General features: G+C 51.4%; 1 protein-coding gene across 1 annotated transcript in view; it reads left to right on the top strand.

The window, feature by feature from the left end:
- Positions 1-8,431, top strand: part of MPC1 (mitochondrial pyruvate carrier 1) — a 10,208-nt gene extending 1,777 nt beyond the window's left edge. The window contains exons 2-5 of the mRNA XM_006915043.3: positions 4,626-4,629; positions 6,773-6,869; positions 7,450-7,582; positions 7,920-8,431. Of these exons, the coding sequence (XP_006915105.1) occupies positions 4,626-4,629; positions 6,773-6,869; positions 7,450-7,582; positions 7,920-7,944 (259 nt within the window). The 3' untranslated portion in view covers positions 7,945-8,431. The remainder of the gene's footprint in view (positions 1-4,625; positions 4,630-6,772; positions 6,870-7,449; positions 7,583-7,919) is intronic.
- The last annotated feature ends 7,588 nt before the right edge of the window (positions 8,432-16,019 follow it).

The following is a 16,019-nucleotide window of genomic DNA, read 5'->3' as shown; positions in this document are numbered from 1 at the left end:
TAACCCGTTTTCCAAGTTTCTAGTGTCAGAGGGAGGGCATTCGAGGCTGGAAGGCCTGGAGGATTTCTGCATTTTATTTTCACCTCTCATCTTGAGATAATTCTTTTTATTTCAAAATTTTAACACAACTTTGAAACAGCTTTAAGTAGTTTATTTTAGGAGTATGGTTTTTAGTTGGTTTTACCTAGTGCGATTTTAAAACCTAGGAAGCATGTCTTTTTCAGTAGTTAATAGTGTGGTAAAGAGGTAAAGGTTAACTTCACTTCACGTAGTTTTAATATTTGTGTACTTTCTTCCTCCAGTATTACTTTAATTGAATTAAGCTTTGACCGACTTAATTGTTTTAAGAGACCTTGTTTTCCCTGCCTCCCTTGGCAACAGAATTTCACACTGTGGCTGCCAATCATAGATTGAGAGTGGTTTGAATTCTGGTATCAAAATTCTCACCAGAAGCTTTTGTTTTTAGCTTTATTCCCCTAGAAAGAGAAACCTTTCTTTCTAGAACTTATCAGAGGAGACGTTTCCCTTTGCCCGTCCATGCTCGCTCCCAGCCCCTGCTTGCTTTTGCAGAGGAGAATAAAGCATGAAGAAGGAAATGTCAAGTGAGGCTCTGTGTCCCCTCCCCCCGTGGGCGCCTTGCTCTGTGCCATGCCTTCCCTGCCAGCCCGGCTCTCCAGGGCTGGAGGGCTTCGCCGCACTGAAGCCCTTCTGGAATTCAGAAAAGTCATTTTAATAGCAACGTGGTTGAGTTTTTCAGCAAAAATTTAAAATCCAGTTTCACACAGATTATAAACTGTTAATCATATTTACGAATAAGATTGAAATGTCTTTCTTATTAAAGTGGATTTCCAAGTGTTTTTAAAACGTCGATAATTTTTTTTTTTAACCAAGAAACAGGAGTTAAGAGAACAGGCTCTAACCGAAGGCAGTGTGTGAACTTTGGAACTGGTCTGGGAAAAAAAAGCTGTCGAAAGCATTACCAGGACAACTGGGGACATTTGAACAGGGCGTCCGTGTTAAGTCACGCCAAGTAATTATTGACAGTTTTTGTTAGGTGCGATGATGGTACTGTTAAACCTAGGGATGAGTTTGAGTGACGGGTCGCATCCCAGGCCTGTTGCTGTTGAGCTGTGTGGTCTCGGTCACGTTTGACTGAGCCTTTGTGCTTCGGCAGTTAGCGACACAGCACTGTGCTTGACAAAAGGACGCGTTCGGTCCATTTTTTAGTAGTCTGTGCAGGGTACTTTAGAGAGTACCTGGTTCCTGGCACTGTCGCTGGGGCCTTCCACCTCTGCTCGCTCGTTTCTTCCTACCTCGTTGAGGATCTTGAATCCAGAACTTCCTGGATCTCTCACATAAATAGTTTTAAAGAAACTATTTCCTCCCATATCTTACTGATGGAGTAAAAGTAGAGAGCTATTTTTTTCTCTCCTTTCCTTTCCTTCTCTCTCCCGAATTGTGGTTAAGAAGAAGTAAGAATGAGCAAATTCGTTTTGAGGCAGGACATAATATTTTAATGATCGAGTCAATCAAGTTTGTCCGGATTGATTCTAGAGATTTTCTGCCCCTCTGAGGGCTGTGACCGGACATACGTTTGCACTTATGCTTTCGGACATACGGCCGAAGAACGTTTTAGCAGAACCCGGATCATGGAGTATGTTAAAGCCAGTCACCCAGCGGGCTCGAGACCTTGCGTTAGGGCGTTCGCAGTGAACGTTCTCCAGCTGACAGGGAGTGCTGCTCTAAGTTAAACTTCACGTTTCCAGGAGAGCTTTCGGGACTTAAACTTATGAACCAGGTGGGAGGTCGCAGTGGAGGACCAGGGGACCTTTCCCTGATTGTTAGAGTTGGAACTGACCCTCGAAGCCAGATCCTGACTTCAGCGCCTCACCTGCCTCGTGCGAACACTGGTGTCTGGGCCACGCAGAAAACCTGAGGCCTTCTGCACACCCAGCTCGTGAGGCCAAAACAGAAATGTGGCTTTAGACTTTACAGGAAATAGTAGCGCACAGCGTGGCTTTGAAGGGAAGCGAGGTTTCAGGTCCTCCTTGCGCGCCTTCCCCGCTCGAGCTGTCTTCTCCGCTGTGCTGCTCCCGCGCCCGGCCCTAGGCCTGCGGCCGCAGTATAACTGGCTGTCACGATGGAACAAAGCTGCAGGTGTTGGAGCAGAACTGGCTGTCAGAAGGCCCTTTCCCGTCATCCAGTTTGGTTTGACCAGCTAAGTACCGTCGAATGTCACCCGTTCTGACTGTTAAAGTTCTCCCTCATTTCAGTTTGAACTAGAAAATCAGACAAAACTTGGTGCAAATAAGTGAAATGCAGCTGAACGTCGTCAGCCTGCAAGAGGCCTGCATCTGGAATGTGTCAAAGCCTTGCCCCACTTTAAGCGGTGCTATAAATAGCCTGTGCTAGGCCGCCAGTGGGATCCAGTTAGCACTGCACAAGCAAGTTCTAATTTGCCCGGATTACTCACAGTGCTGTCAGAGAAAGCTAACAATTACTGGCAGTAATTTTAGGGAAATAAGAGACCGAGATCGGCAGTGCCCACGCGACATTGTGAGAAGGAAAATGACCTTAGAAGAGACCTTGAACCCACCAGTCATGGTTGCAAGTTAAGGAGAAAAACAAGATCGAGTTTATTTTATGGTGCTTCCTCCTTCACCTCCACGGTCATTCTCAGCCGGGAAGGTCCGTTTCTCCTCCGTGAGAATTCGGGTCACGAGTGAATTCAGGAAAACCTTTCCCATAGGTTTAGGGTTTTGGAATCCTCGTTTAACCTTCAGTGGGATAAAGGCAGCATCTCAAATGGAAAATAAGGATGTTTTTACAGTTTTGCATTACTGTCCTCTAATTGCAGTTTGCGCGTTGCTTATAAATTTATCCTTCTTTGGAACAGACACTTAACGTACTAAGAAGCTTGTTTTTTTTCTTTTCCTAGTTTGGCTCTGCACAAGTGTGATTTTTAGATTTTTTGACCGGGTAGTTGATTCACGTTTTAGACAGCTCTGACAGAGTTAAGGGCTGTTGAACTGTGGGGTTTTGTATTTACCAGGGATGTTTAGAAAATGACTTTATTCTCAAGTCGTTCTACAGTCATTAAATCACTATTGATGTAAAGTGTTCGACGTTTTTGCGATCGTTTCCAGGTAGGATTTTTCAGTTGAGCGGCACATGAATGCAGAGAGGCCCCTTTCCACATCCCTTTATGTTCGTACTGAGATCACCTATTGTAAAATAGGGTAGAATTTAAACTTTTGTACATACAATTCAAGAAGAATTCAGAGTCTTGAATTGAAAACTAAATTATCTCCAAGTTGACATTTTAGATTTTCAGTACTACATCCTTTTATATATTTTTGTAAGAAAAAAAAAGTGCTGTTGCTAACTTAGAGTTCGGTAAAAGGCCTGTGTCCCGTCCCGAACCGAGGTGTTCTGAGCAGAAGGACACGGTAGGTGTCCTCTGGCCCGTGGGGCTGTTGACCCGCTGCGTAAACGCGGTCTTGGGAACGGAATCTGTGAGACAGGCCCTTTCTAGGCTTTTGACAGTTCATGCCGGAGCCTGTCCGAAGCGTATATGTCGTTAGCACCGTCAGCAGATAGTTTCGTGCTGTCCATCAGAACCTCCACAACCTCTGAAGACATCCGGAAGGGTCGCTGGGATGTGAGCGTGTGCGTGAGAGATGTCACCGTTTTATTTCAGTAACTCAGTAGCTAAACGTTCAGAGTTCACCTTAACAGAACAATCGAGCTATATCCTGGCAAGAATAATTAGCATTTTAGAAATAAAAGTAATTCGCTATAAAACTTTCGATATCTTTTTGAATGGTATGAAGTTCAATGTTCAGGAAAACAGTTCACTTCACGTTGCAAGTCTTTCTGTTCATTCGTGCAGCAGATACTGTATCGAATGCCCCGTGGGGGCGCTGCTTGAGCCTCCACAGTCCATAGAAGACAGAAATAGGATTCCGTGCCCGTGGGCAAGGGAAAGGGGAAGCTCATCGTCGCTGGAATTCCGCAGCACTGTGCTTCTCTCCAGCTTGTCACTCGTAAAGAAATGGTTCCCATAAGCCTGTGCTGTCTAGTTTGAGCGCCACAAGCCACGATGGCAGTGGAGCGCTTGAAACGGGGCCAGTCTAGACTGAGATGTGCCACGTCAACGCACACCAGGCCTCGGAGACTCGGTACCAAATAGAATATAAGATGCCTCGTTAATAAGTTTTCATCGATTATGCGTTCAATTGAAAATACTTTTGATAGGTCGGAGTAAATAAACTTAATAAAATTGGCCTCTGTTTTTCTTTTTTCCTTTCAGAAATTTTAAAATCACATATGTAGCGCCTGTTTGTGACTTGCGTTGCCTCTCCGCCGGAGGACTGCGCTCTAAGGGTTAAGGTTATTCTTCCTGAAATTCAGGTTTAATTTCCTTAGGGCTAAGTTGTCATTACAAATAGCACTAGCCATTTTCAAGAGAAAAAGGGAGGTGTGAGCCGCTCACGCCGACGTCCCATGTGGAGCCGGAACTCGGAGGTGGTGGCGGGACCGTCGCCTCTGAAAACCTCTGACCTCTGCTCTCTCTTTTCTTTGCATGTTCGCCCGTGCGCACCTCGGCGGATTCTCACACATAGTACGGTAAGAAGCGTGTTTCTCCTCCCTTTCGGGCTTTCGCAGACTTCCCGCGTAACTAAGAAGGGAGCAGCCCTGGCTCCCTTCCCCTGGGGTGGCATGACCAGCCAGCGTGACCAGTGACGAGGGGCCAGTGCGCCCCCAGTGTCCCCTTGGTTCTCCCAGTGCACTGCAGAGTGAACGTCTCAGAAGGACCAGCGCGTCCACGCGCGTGGTGTGATGTCCTCACTGGTAGTGCCGGCCCTAGCCTGACGGCTGACGACACAGACACAGAGGTCCCCGGCCGGGGGGTGGACCACAGGCTGCTCACTCACGGCCCTGTTCTATTATTCACAGTGAAGAGTCATAACGGAGCAAAAGTATTTGCCCATTTAATCCGAAATGTTCATTTTCTCCTTTCAGATAGTAACCGTGAAATTTCTTATTTTTCTAGAAACTGAGGAATATCAGACAGAGCGTAGAGCAAACATGCACTTCGTGAGAGGAGAGAGAATAGGCACTTGTACTAGACAGAGAGGATGTGGTGAGCTCTCTGAGGTTAGACATCTTAGTAAATTAGCGTTTAAATCATTTTACCCGGGCACACTCTCTAGAAGTGTATTTTAAGGACAGCGCACGCCCAGTCCTCACCTTGCAGAGGCCTGCTTCATCCACGCCAATGCTCATCACGCTGAAACTTTTCAACCATCGTGTGACAAGTCCCCCAGCTCTCCTTAAGTGTTCACGCAACGCACGGTCTATGCCTGGCCCCCCTGTGAGAGGAGAGCATTCGTCCCCCCTCGAGAGTCCCCCTTCAGGCTCTGTGCACGCGAAGTAGGCCCAGGACCCCCGTGCGGGGCTGAGCCGTGGGAAGAGAGGACCTGGAGGAGAGTGACAGGAGGCCCAGGTGGACAAAGGCCTTGTCAGAAAAGGAGGAAAGGGCGGTCACTCTAGAGTAGCCAGAGCTGAAGGCGAAGCGACCCCAGAAGACACGGGGCGGGTGGGGGGGGCGCGCAGGCAGAAGGGAGGGTCCCGCTCCTGGGCGTGGGAAGTGTCGCAGTCCCGGCAGGGCGCATTGTGCTCCGAACATGCCCAGCCCGACGACAGGGGGGCTAGTTGGCCACCCCACAACCCCACAGATTGTCCGTGCCAGCTGGGCGTGAGGCACAGGGTCCCTGCGGGGGGGTCAGCCCGGGGCGCTGACGGTCTGGCCGTGTCGGGCCTGGCCTCGTGCGTGGGAGCACGTTAGGTAAACGCGTCACGGGGTCCTTGTACCACGCCAAACGTGCTTCTAGTTTATTTTCTTGTATCTCCCCCGGTTTCCTACTTACGGAATTTGGGGTTTTGATTACTGGTCAGTATTAAAAATGCACCACTGGAACGTGCACTCCGCAGCCCCCACCCGCCCCAGCTGCTGCACATCTGACGCCCCGATGCGGGAAAGGGCGTCCAGCCCGCGGGGTGCGGTCTTGATCTCTTCAGGCATTCGCAAGTCCTGCGTGAGCAAGTCCTGCGTTGACAGACACGGTTCGGTTTGCTGGAGAAGCCACGGCCTTGTTTCAGCCTCGCAGGTTGCGTGAAGCCGGGCGCCACTGCACAGACGCGGCTTCGATGTCTGAAACGCGGCCGTTTCTTAAATTTAAGTCATTGCTGTTACTGCAAAAAGTTTCCCAGTCTCGATTTCTAGCTACCTGGCGTTCTGACTGCACACTTGCAGTTTTTCTGATCTGAGCTAAAAACAACTTTTCCCTTACTAAGTTCCTCTCCTCAGAAAAAATGTCCAATTTAGGTCTGCATTTTAAGAGATGTTGACAAATATTTTAATGAAAATTTGAAGAAAGAAGTTTTGATTTAGACATTACATTACGAAGACTAGTTATCACGGGTTTTAAATTGCGGCTGGAGTAAATCATATAAGAAGTTAATCTTTTAAAATTCTCTAAATGGGACAATCAGATTACTTGGTGGTAATCTGAAAGTCAGTAGGACCTTGGTAAATGGCCAGATCCTTCTAGCTCTGGGCTCACCTTGTGGGAACTGCCCATTCACAGTGCAGCCCGCGAGCAGGGGGACGCCGCCCGGTCCAGTGGCGGGCCACGGGGGTAGGGGGCGCGAGGAGCCGCGGCCGCTCACTGCTCCGCCTGCTCTTCCCCTGTGTCGTGTTCTGCAGCACTTCTGGGGCCCCGTAGCCAACTGGGGTCTTCCCGTCGCCGCCATCAATGACATGAAGAAGTCCCCAGAGATCATCAGTGGGCGGATGACATTCGGTAAGTGCGCCTTTGAGCACCTGAGAGGACTTTTGTCTGTGTAACTGTGACAGCTCCTGCATCCAGGTCAGGTAGTACAGTCACCGTGAGAAAGTAACCAAGAACATGACACACCGGAAGTGTCACTTCTCCGCGGTAAGGAAAAACGGCGATTATCTAGAAAGAGTTAAGGTCCTGTTTCGCCTTTTAGATTTTAGGTTGAAAAATGTGTCCCCTTGAACTCTGTTTGGAAAAAGTGTCATTAAGTTTACTTGAAACCCTGATATTTAACCATAAAACTGTTGGGATTACATAGCATTTCCTTCAGGTAGTGGATTGTAAGCAGCTCTAGGGGACAGCGAAGTGGCAGGCACTGCCGTGTGCCACTCCCTCTGACGCTTCGTTTCCGAGACGTCCGGGCACAGGTACAAAGTGTCTGCCGTAGCATCAGTGTTGGATGAGCCCCCACTCGGCGCGAGGCACGGACCCGCAGGAGAGATTCCTTTTTTGATTAAGGCAGTTGACAGTTGATCTGGGTGCTGTCTGTTCTGAGTCTTCTAAATTGTAAATGACCGCTTTCCTTCCGGTTGACGACTGGCAGCCCTCTGCTGTTATTCCTTGGCATTCATGAGATTCGCCTACAAGGTGCAGCCTCGCAACTGGCTCCTGTTTGCGTGCCATGCCACAAATGAAGTAGCCCAGCTCATCCAGGGCGGACGGCTCATCAAGCACGAGTAAGCCATGCCGAGTGCATCCTTCCTGTTCAGGGGTTGGGGCGAATGGAGCCAAATCTCATCTTAAGAGGCACTAGGGGCTGGGCCGAGAGCGAGTGTGCACAGATGTGTGCGAGCAGTTGGGGAAACTGATTCAGATCGAAAACATGCTGTTGAATTTGAAAAGGTGACTGGGCAGCTAATGCAATGCAGTGCAGATCCACGTATTAAAACACGAAGTAGGATGTTACCGTTTATGTCAGAGCGTATGTCAAAATGCTATGTAAAAGTGGCCCAAGGCCTTTGAGGTTTGGCAGTGAAACCTTCTCCTTGAAGTTTTCTTTGCGTTTATTTCCAGGTTGACTAAAAAGGCATCAGCGTAACAATGGACCTGGAGAACTGACTCTTTGAAGGGGAGGCTGCGACCTGCTGCTGCTGAGTCAGGATTGCTTCATGATGGGGTTGCTGAGGAAGACATGCGGAAGGCTGTTTTTACTAAGCAGACCATTTTTGTAGACATGGCCGAGAGTCCGTAAGCCAGTGCTCGGCTGCCTTACAAGTGCTGAATGTTTTAGTTCTCATAAAGACTAGCTCGAAATATGCAATGATTTTAGTGATTCCCAATGATGGTTTTATCTGCAGTAACATGTATGTTACCAGGATTCGTTAATGAAAACTGAAGAGAACAAGGTTTGTAACTCTCAGCTCTTAAGCACTCAGAGCTCTTGACTTTAGCGATCACGAGACGACTGGCAGCTGGCCGCATGCAGCAGCTCGTCACCCCTGCTTGAGCAAGTGTGTCCCACGCAGTGCGCGTGCTGCAGCGCTCTGACTTCATGGCAATAAACGACTGAAACATGTGTCCATTGAGAATGATTAAATATCTTGCCACGTTTTTAAGAAATCGTAGAATTAGATTCCTAAAAAGATAGTTACGGTGTAAAATGAACTTTTGAAAATGATCGCGATGCGGGAGAGGCGCTGGGAAGGGCAGTCTCTGGGCTGCGCTGACAGTCCCCGCTCTCCAGAGCACGTCCCCTCTCTCAGGGGCAGACGGGAGGAAACGCACCCTAACACTGCTCCTGACACATAGCAGCAGCACCTGGCTTCCGGCAGCCCGGGAAGTGCCCTGCACTTCCGTTTCCGGGAGAAAGCTGTCAGGGTGGCGGTCCCATCACCCCACTGCATTGGGCAGCAGGTCGAGGCCCTGGAAGCGATGGAGCTTGTGGACCTGGACGGCTCCGGGAGTACGCAGAGCGGCCCAGTCCTTGAGTACAGGTACGTGGTCAGGCCTCTCTGCGAGTATCGGCACCACCTGCTCGTCGGTGGCCGTGACGGTGGGGGCAGCAGACGTGAAGCCGACGGGGTGTGTACCTGCTGGGAGCACCCTCAGTCTGCCGAGCCCTCTGCACACTTCCCCCTGTCACTTTCTCTTCTTCCCTTCGAAGGTGCTGGGTAGTTTACAGAGCACGTCCAGGCGTGCTCCCTCGGGGCCCTGCACAGCCCTAGGAGGCGAGCGGGCCTGGCCGCTTCCGTTTGCCAGGGCCAAGAGGCTGGGAGACACCAAGCGCTGGCAGGCCAAGGCCCCTTCCTGCCCGGCCCTGTTGCTTTGCTGCCTCTGGTCCCTGGGGCCCCTCGGGACGGTGTGGTCCCAAGCCCCAGTCTCCTTCCTCCACGGCCAGCCAAAGCTGAGGCTGGGGAAAAGGAGCTCGGGGTCAGAGCCTCGGCTGGTTTATTATGTTAAAACCGTGTGCTCTGCTTCGTTGGTCCCGTGAGCAACGATACCTGTAAAAGATCCAGCTGCCCAGGGCACCTGGAGTGGCATCTGACACTGCCACCCAAGCCACTGTGACTTCTGCGGTTCGGGATTTCCTTTGGTCACCTTGGAGAAACCACGTCCCACCTGCAAGGAGCAAGGAGTTTTCCCCTCCTCCATGGGGAGGGTGGGTTAGCTCTCTAAGGGCAGGCCCGTGGTGTCACCCGAGGGGCCCGGGAGCAGAGGGTGGTGTCAGCGGGCCGGCTCGGAGCCCTCTCCTGGTTCGCCTGACGAGATTCCGAGAGGCAGCGAAGGGCCTCTCTGCCCTGTGAAAGCTGCCACCGACGTGAGGGAAGCCTGCCGGCGAGCGCATGCATGTGGCCGCAGCAGGTGTGGCCGCAGCAGGTGTGGCTGCACCAGGTGTGGCCGCCGCTGTGTGCGTGCCGGGCCTCGAGCTCGCCCTTCCCAGGCACACGGGGCGCTGAGGCAGACTGCTTATTCCTGGCCCCGTGCGGGGCCTGGGGACTCGGCAGGGACAAAGCCTAGGCCCAGGACGATGGAACACAGTGGGGGGGCGTCTGGGTGTCGCTGACACCCACGTGCCAGATGTTCTTGCACAGCAGGGCTTTTTCAAGGTTCTTGGTTGCTTTAAAATTGCCATATCCGTTGTCCACTGGTAGACAGGGCGCTGAGACCGACTGGACGGTCAGCGTGTAAGTGACGGCCTCCCGCAGCCGACGGGCCGGCAGCTCCGCGTCACGCTCGCCGGACGTGGGCAGAGGCCCTGGGCTGCTCGTTCATCCTGGGCTCGCAGCACTTGGCTTCCAGAGACACTGGGGGTCCGCTGGCCCCAGACGCGGTCAGCACCTGGGCCTCGCCAGAGCGCTGCCGGCCCCGTCACTACGGCCACCAGGGCAGGGAGTCGGCGCCGGGAGCTGCAGTAGCCGCTGGACTGAAGTTATGTGAGGACACAGGGCTGGACTGACGCAAACCTTGATACTTTAAACGCCCAATGACACGTATCCAAAATTTTAAATTTCCCCATAGAACACTCTAAAAATAATACTCCAGGGCCCCAAATACTTTTTATTTCAAATTGAGAGTTCAAAGACACAAATGAGTTGTGACTAACTTTCAAGATGAAGTTGACAGCAACTGTCGACCCCGAAGGGCCATGTTGGTGTCTTTGTTATATTAAGTTCGCGGGCAGAGGTGACAATGGTGAGTGAAGTCCTCCCTGCCAAAAATGCCCAGCACGGCTGTGAGTCCTCACCCAGGAACTTCCTGGGCTGCATGGCGAGCATTGCCAGGGCAGGAAGTAGTTGAGAAGTCAATGGCCTTTTGTCCTTCTGTTTCATAAGTCACCTCCCCTCCCCTCCCCTCCCCTCCAGTGGGTCAGGGTTGCTGCCTCCTTCCCAGCCCCCCACACCCGCCCCCTGCCCCACAGCCAGACCGAGCTCTGCCTTTAGGCCCAGGTGTTCTTCCGCGTGTGCACGTGCTTAGCACTACAGACAGTGGAGAGAACTAAGCACCAGTCCGACAGCATCTGTGGTCCTGACACCCTCCCTGACATGGCATCGGACTGCTTAGAAGTCAGCTGATCCGCTCGAATGCCTAACAAAACTGCATCCTCAAAAGCAAAGCCCCAGTGAGCTGGGATGCAGCCCTGGGCTGCTTAGTGGCCTCGGGGAGTGAGCTGAGCAGACAGCAGGTGCTGTCCCTCTGTCCTCGCCTGGGGTGATAGGGTGACCTGAGCCAGGGTGGCCCTCAGGACTCCCAGGGGTGCTGTTGGCAGAGGATGTGACAGTGACCACAGAAAAGCTGAGTGGGGAGTAGCTGCCCCCTGACTTCATTACGAAAGCTGGTCTCGGGCCAAAGTCTGGCTCACCCATGAGTATTAAGCAAATGTCCCCGGGCAGTAGGATGCAGTGCTGCCATTGGTCACCCCAGCTCAGACAGCCCTCAGGTGCTCGGAAAGGCCACCAGAGGCAGGATGCAGAAGCGGGATCCGTTCCCACGTAGGCGTGTGCTTCCGCCAGGCGGTGGGACACGGAGCGTCTCCAGGTCCCAGGCAGCCTTCCGCAGGGCAGACGCCTCCCCCGACGAGGACCTCGTCCCCCCACACGGGCCGGCTGGCAAGGCAGGCCAGCTCAGCTCCTTCCTTTCCTACCCGGGGTTAAAAGTGAGGGGTTGGCTCAATAGCTATTTCAGTTGTAACAAATCATTTTGAAATGTTTTCTGGCTTTTTTTTGTGTGTGTGTGTGGATGATACTAGACTCATGAATTTTTATAGATTTAACGTTTTTTTATCAGCTACGATGATTGTTCTTTTGGCTTAAATGTCATTCCTTTGGCTGCTAGGAGTCCCTTTACAGGGTCCCCTTAGATGCGACATGACAAAGCTTTGAGAGGGTCCATGTGCCTGGCACACGGTGCCCCGTGCGCCGCCCCCTGCCCTGCCCCCAGCGTGTCTGAGGAGCGGCCTTTACACTGACACGCAGGCTCTTGGCACTCTTGCTGCTTGCGTGACGTCACCCTTGGCCATTTCAGTGTCCCAAGTATGTAAGTTCCGAGTAACAGTTCTAAATTCACTTAAAATAATTTTACTCTTACAGAAGCACGTAATCCAGTGCAGAGCGCACTGTAACCCTTTCTTTCCGGTGTGAAGGCTTCGCGTTCTGGAGGTCTGAGGCGGTGATAGGTTTGGCAGCACTGTTCCCGTCACTGCTGGGGCAACTTGAAATTGTCACACCCCACTAGCACTGAGGGGCACCTCGGTTCCTCCCCACTGATACGGTAAGGAACGACCGATCAGTGAGAATTAGAAAGTCAGATTTGTAAGATACGTTTCAAGAGCGAAACGGGTTTGATGAAAGCATTCTCCAAGAGGAAGAGGGGCAGCGAAGAGGGACAGTGTGGAAGTCAGGAAGTGAGCTCACGCCGGGGCCATGGCGGGCGGTTCCAGGGCCGGTGCTAGATTATTGCATGAGAGGTCATTTTGATTGACATTTGGCTGTAAGATAACCCTTTGCCCATGCTAAGATACGTTTCAAGAGCGAAACGGGTTTGATGAAAGCATTCTCCAAGAGGAAGAGGGGCAGCGAAGAGGGACAGTGTGGAAGTCAGGAAGTGAGCTCACGCCGGGGCTGTGGCGGGCGGTTCCAGGGCCGGTGCTAGATTATTGCATGAGAGGTCATTTTGATTGACATTTGGCTGTTAGATAACCCTTTGCCCATGTGCATGTGGTTACCCAGAATTCAGTCTTACAATTAGCGTCATGAGCGTCTGGGCATAGGCCTGATATTATAACGATGGCATAATGAGGCCAGGTCATGGGGTGGTTAGGGTATGACGGACTGTGCTGGATTAAGCCGGCTGGCATTTTAGGACTTTCTACTTTGTTCCTCAGGGTGCGGGGGTGATTTCTAACTATCAAACAGGGGTCTCAGGGAGGTCTTCGGGGGGGGGGTGTCTTCATTTTTTGTCGCCCTTTGTTCACAGCACCCTAACTACCTAACAGCACAGGACGCTGGAGGCCAGCCTCCCGCGGTGCTCCCGGCTCTCTGCGCCGATGAGTTTGGGCTAACAGACCAGTTTCCCTCCCACTGTCGAATTTCTAGTGCTCTTACAACCCACATTGTTTAACTACTCAATCTTGTCCTGATGTGAAGGATTTAGCTTGTGCCCATTTCGAGTTATAACTTTTACATAAAAATAATGACTATCCAAATTTGATATCCAAATTTTCTACATACCATGCTACATATTTTCCTACTAAGGCCTACATTGTATAAATTGAAATAATTCTCAGTGAACGTTCTCTTAACTTTGTGTGTGTCAGTGTTTAATTTCCCTCCAGGGAGTTCGTAAGGAGATGTAGGGCATCTCCAGATTATACAAGATAAGCAAAGACAACACAGGTAAATGCACATTTATTTAGGGTTCTGTCCAATCTTCTCTTTACTCGGAAGTCAAAATGCCAACTTTGTTTTAATTATATATATTCTAGCAAAATTAAATACTCTTCAAGCAGCTCACCCACCGCAAAGCTTTTAATGACTACAGTTATTTCAAAATATAAACAAAAAAAAAGAATTATACGTGTACAAACTTGCCTAGTTTACATTAGCAACATCACAACGGCACCGTTTTGGCCAAAAGTCAGAGTAGGTGTCTCTGTGGGACAAAGACAGTAACACGGGGGCCCCAACCCCCGGCTGCAGACCGAAGCTGGGGCTGGCCTGTTAGGAGCGAAGCTGCACCTGTGTTCGCAGCCGCCCCCAGCGCCAGCATCACCGCCTCGGCTCCGCCTCGGATCGTCAGGCATCGGATTCTCATAGGAGCACCGGGCCCTCATCAGACATCGGATTCTCATAGGAGCACCGGTCCCTGGTGCCACGAAGTTGGGGACCGCTGCAGTAGCAGACCAACTGTTGCTGGATGCGACACCCGACGGAGGAAACTGGACGCTCAGACGACGGTTAGAGGGAGGAGAATTTGTCAGCTGGCGGAGCGCATGGGGCTCCACAGTGCCTTAGCACGAGCTCCTCTCCGTTAGATTTCTGACAGTTTGTAAACCTCTGCAGTGTCCGTGCAAGGAGCGCGTGAGTCCTTCGAGGTTCTACTACACCAGCTTGTGACTCAGGATGGGGACGGGGAGCTTCGGGTGGGGGCTGCAAGGGGGAAGGAATTCCCAGACCGCTGGTCCTTTGTCTTGTGGGTGCGGCAAGGGTTTCCAGAGGCTCTTCAGAGATCTGCAGGGTGCGGTGACCTGTAACCCGCCGAGTCGGCCATTTCCGAGCCTCCCTGTGCTCTTTTCAGATGCCTCCTCTCCTCTCTGACAACCAGCGGGTCTCCGCTTTTAAGTTTTGCTTCATTTAAATTCAGCCATGTTGTACTTTCTTCTCAAGGCCTTTCTCATTAAGAATAATCACTTCACAATTTTTTATTATTTTTTTAAGTTGCCGCTTAGACCAAAGAGGAACTCTTTCAAAACACCTGGGGTACGTAGGTGGACAGCTGGGGATGGGTCTCAGCTGTTATTTTTCCTACACAGAAGCTCTGACAGTTCTCTGGATCCGGGAGATGACGTCCCAGTTACACGAGCAAGCTTACCATGCTATTAAAATAGTCTGAAATTTCTTGACCTTCTGAGGGCTAATTCTGCACATTTCATTTAAAAGACTTCCTTTGCATTTACAGGGGGGACTTAAACGATGTGTTGGGGCTGTCTTTGAGTAGATAGAACTTGTTGGATTATCTCATCCTTGGCCCTCTGGCAGTTCTGAAAATGTTAGCTGCTTTTTTCTCCTCTGCCGGGTGAGCTTTTGTCAGACTTGAGGCCCATAATGACTTAGGTAGCCTTTATGTATTTGAAGGTCCCCAGACTTCCTGTTTATCAGCTTCCCCAACTTCCTGTTTATCAGCTCCGTCTCCCAACTCCCTCCCCAGCAGCTGGGAAGAGGGTGGGGCCTCCCTCCCTGGTATTTGGATGTGAACTCAGGAAGCAGGCTCTCTAAGGAACAAAACATCCGCCTTGCTGGCCCACAGGCAGCTGTCACCACAGGTCGGTTCTGGCAGCAGAAGCCCGGGCATTAATCTGGCCGAGGTGGCAGTGATGGCCGCCTTCTCACCCGTCCAGTCCCACAGTGTGGTTTGGGCGTTGGTCTTAGAAGCAAAGTCTCAAAATCGCTCCCAATACACACGGCTCTGTGACTGTGAGCGACCCCACAGCCCTTAGTCTCTTTCCTGCTTAAACTGGCCAGAGTAGATTCTGTTTGCAACATTGGACAAGGAACTGACTTCTTAGTCTTCATGTCCCCGTTCCTGATGAGGAATCAGTGGGGGCCACGTGCCTCTGGAAATGTCTGCTAACCATCGCTGTGGTGTCTTCTTAGGGACAGCCAGGGGACCAGGTCCCTGACTCTTGGGCCCAGACTGTTATCAGTGCCGGACCGGAGGCTGTGCAAGCTCTCAAAAACTAACATGTCTAGGGGGTGGAGGCGTAAAACCAAACGGCTCCTTAAAATCCGCAGTAACAAACACAAGTCCCACGAGGAGAAAACAGAGCCTGTCGGCAGGATGCCTGATTGCCTGTGACAAAAATAGAAGCATCTGGGAACAAAATCCGAGCAGGAGTCTCTGGAGCACAGACGGGGAGGGAAAGAAATTTGTCAGTTTTTTGTCAGTTTTAGCAACCGATTAAATATTTTGAGTTTGCGGAAAACAAAGCAGTAAGATCCATGCCATCCGCGAATCTGCGTGGATAATGCGCTCTGGTTTGTGAGTCGAGGCCTCGACAGCCACTGGGCGGCTGTGCTGGGACAGACCCCGCCACGGCTTCCCGGAAGTAGGCCCTGAGCGACAACCTGGACTGGACACCCGCAGCCCCCGCCCCTCCGGTGCCCGCAGCAGCGCCCAGCACTTCACACCCTGTGACCTTCCCTGGGGTTGAGACCCTTTTGTGGCAAAATGATGCCATCTTGTGGCCTCCTGGGAGTCAGACGCTGAGGTCGTGAGCGCACGCTGTGAATGAACCGTTCTGGTCGTGGCTTCAGCAAACATCCCAGCGGCTCAGACGCGTACATTGTCCTTGGGGGGGTCACCCCAGGGACCCACTGCCGCGAAGGCGAGGACATGTCTGGCCGGTCAGCCAGGGCATACCTGGAAAGAGGGCTTAGATCGTAGAGCTTTTATTCATTT

This window comes from Pteropus alecto, unplaced genomic scaffold (genome assembly GCF_000325575.1).
Source record: "Pteropus alecto unplaced genomic scaffold, ASM32557v1 scaffold195, whole genome shotgun sequence".
NCBI classification, from domain to species: Eukaryota; Metazoa; Chordata; class Mammalia; order Chiroptera; family Pteropodidae; genus Pteropus; species Pteropus alecto.
The sequence above is the reverse complement of the archived record's forward strand: the minus strand, read 5'-3'. Positions and strand labels throughout refer to the sequence as shown.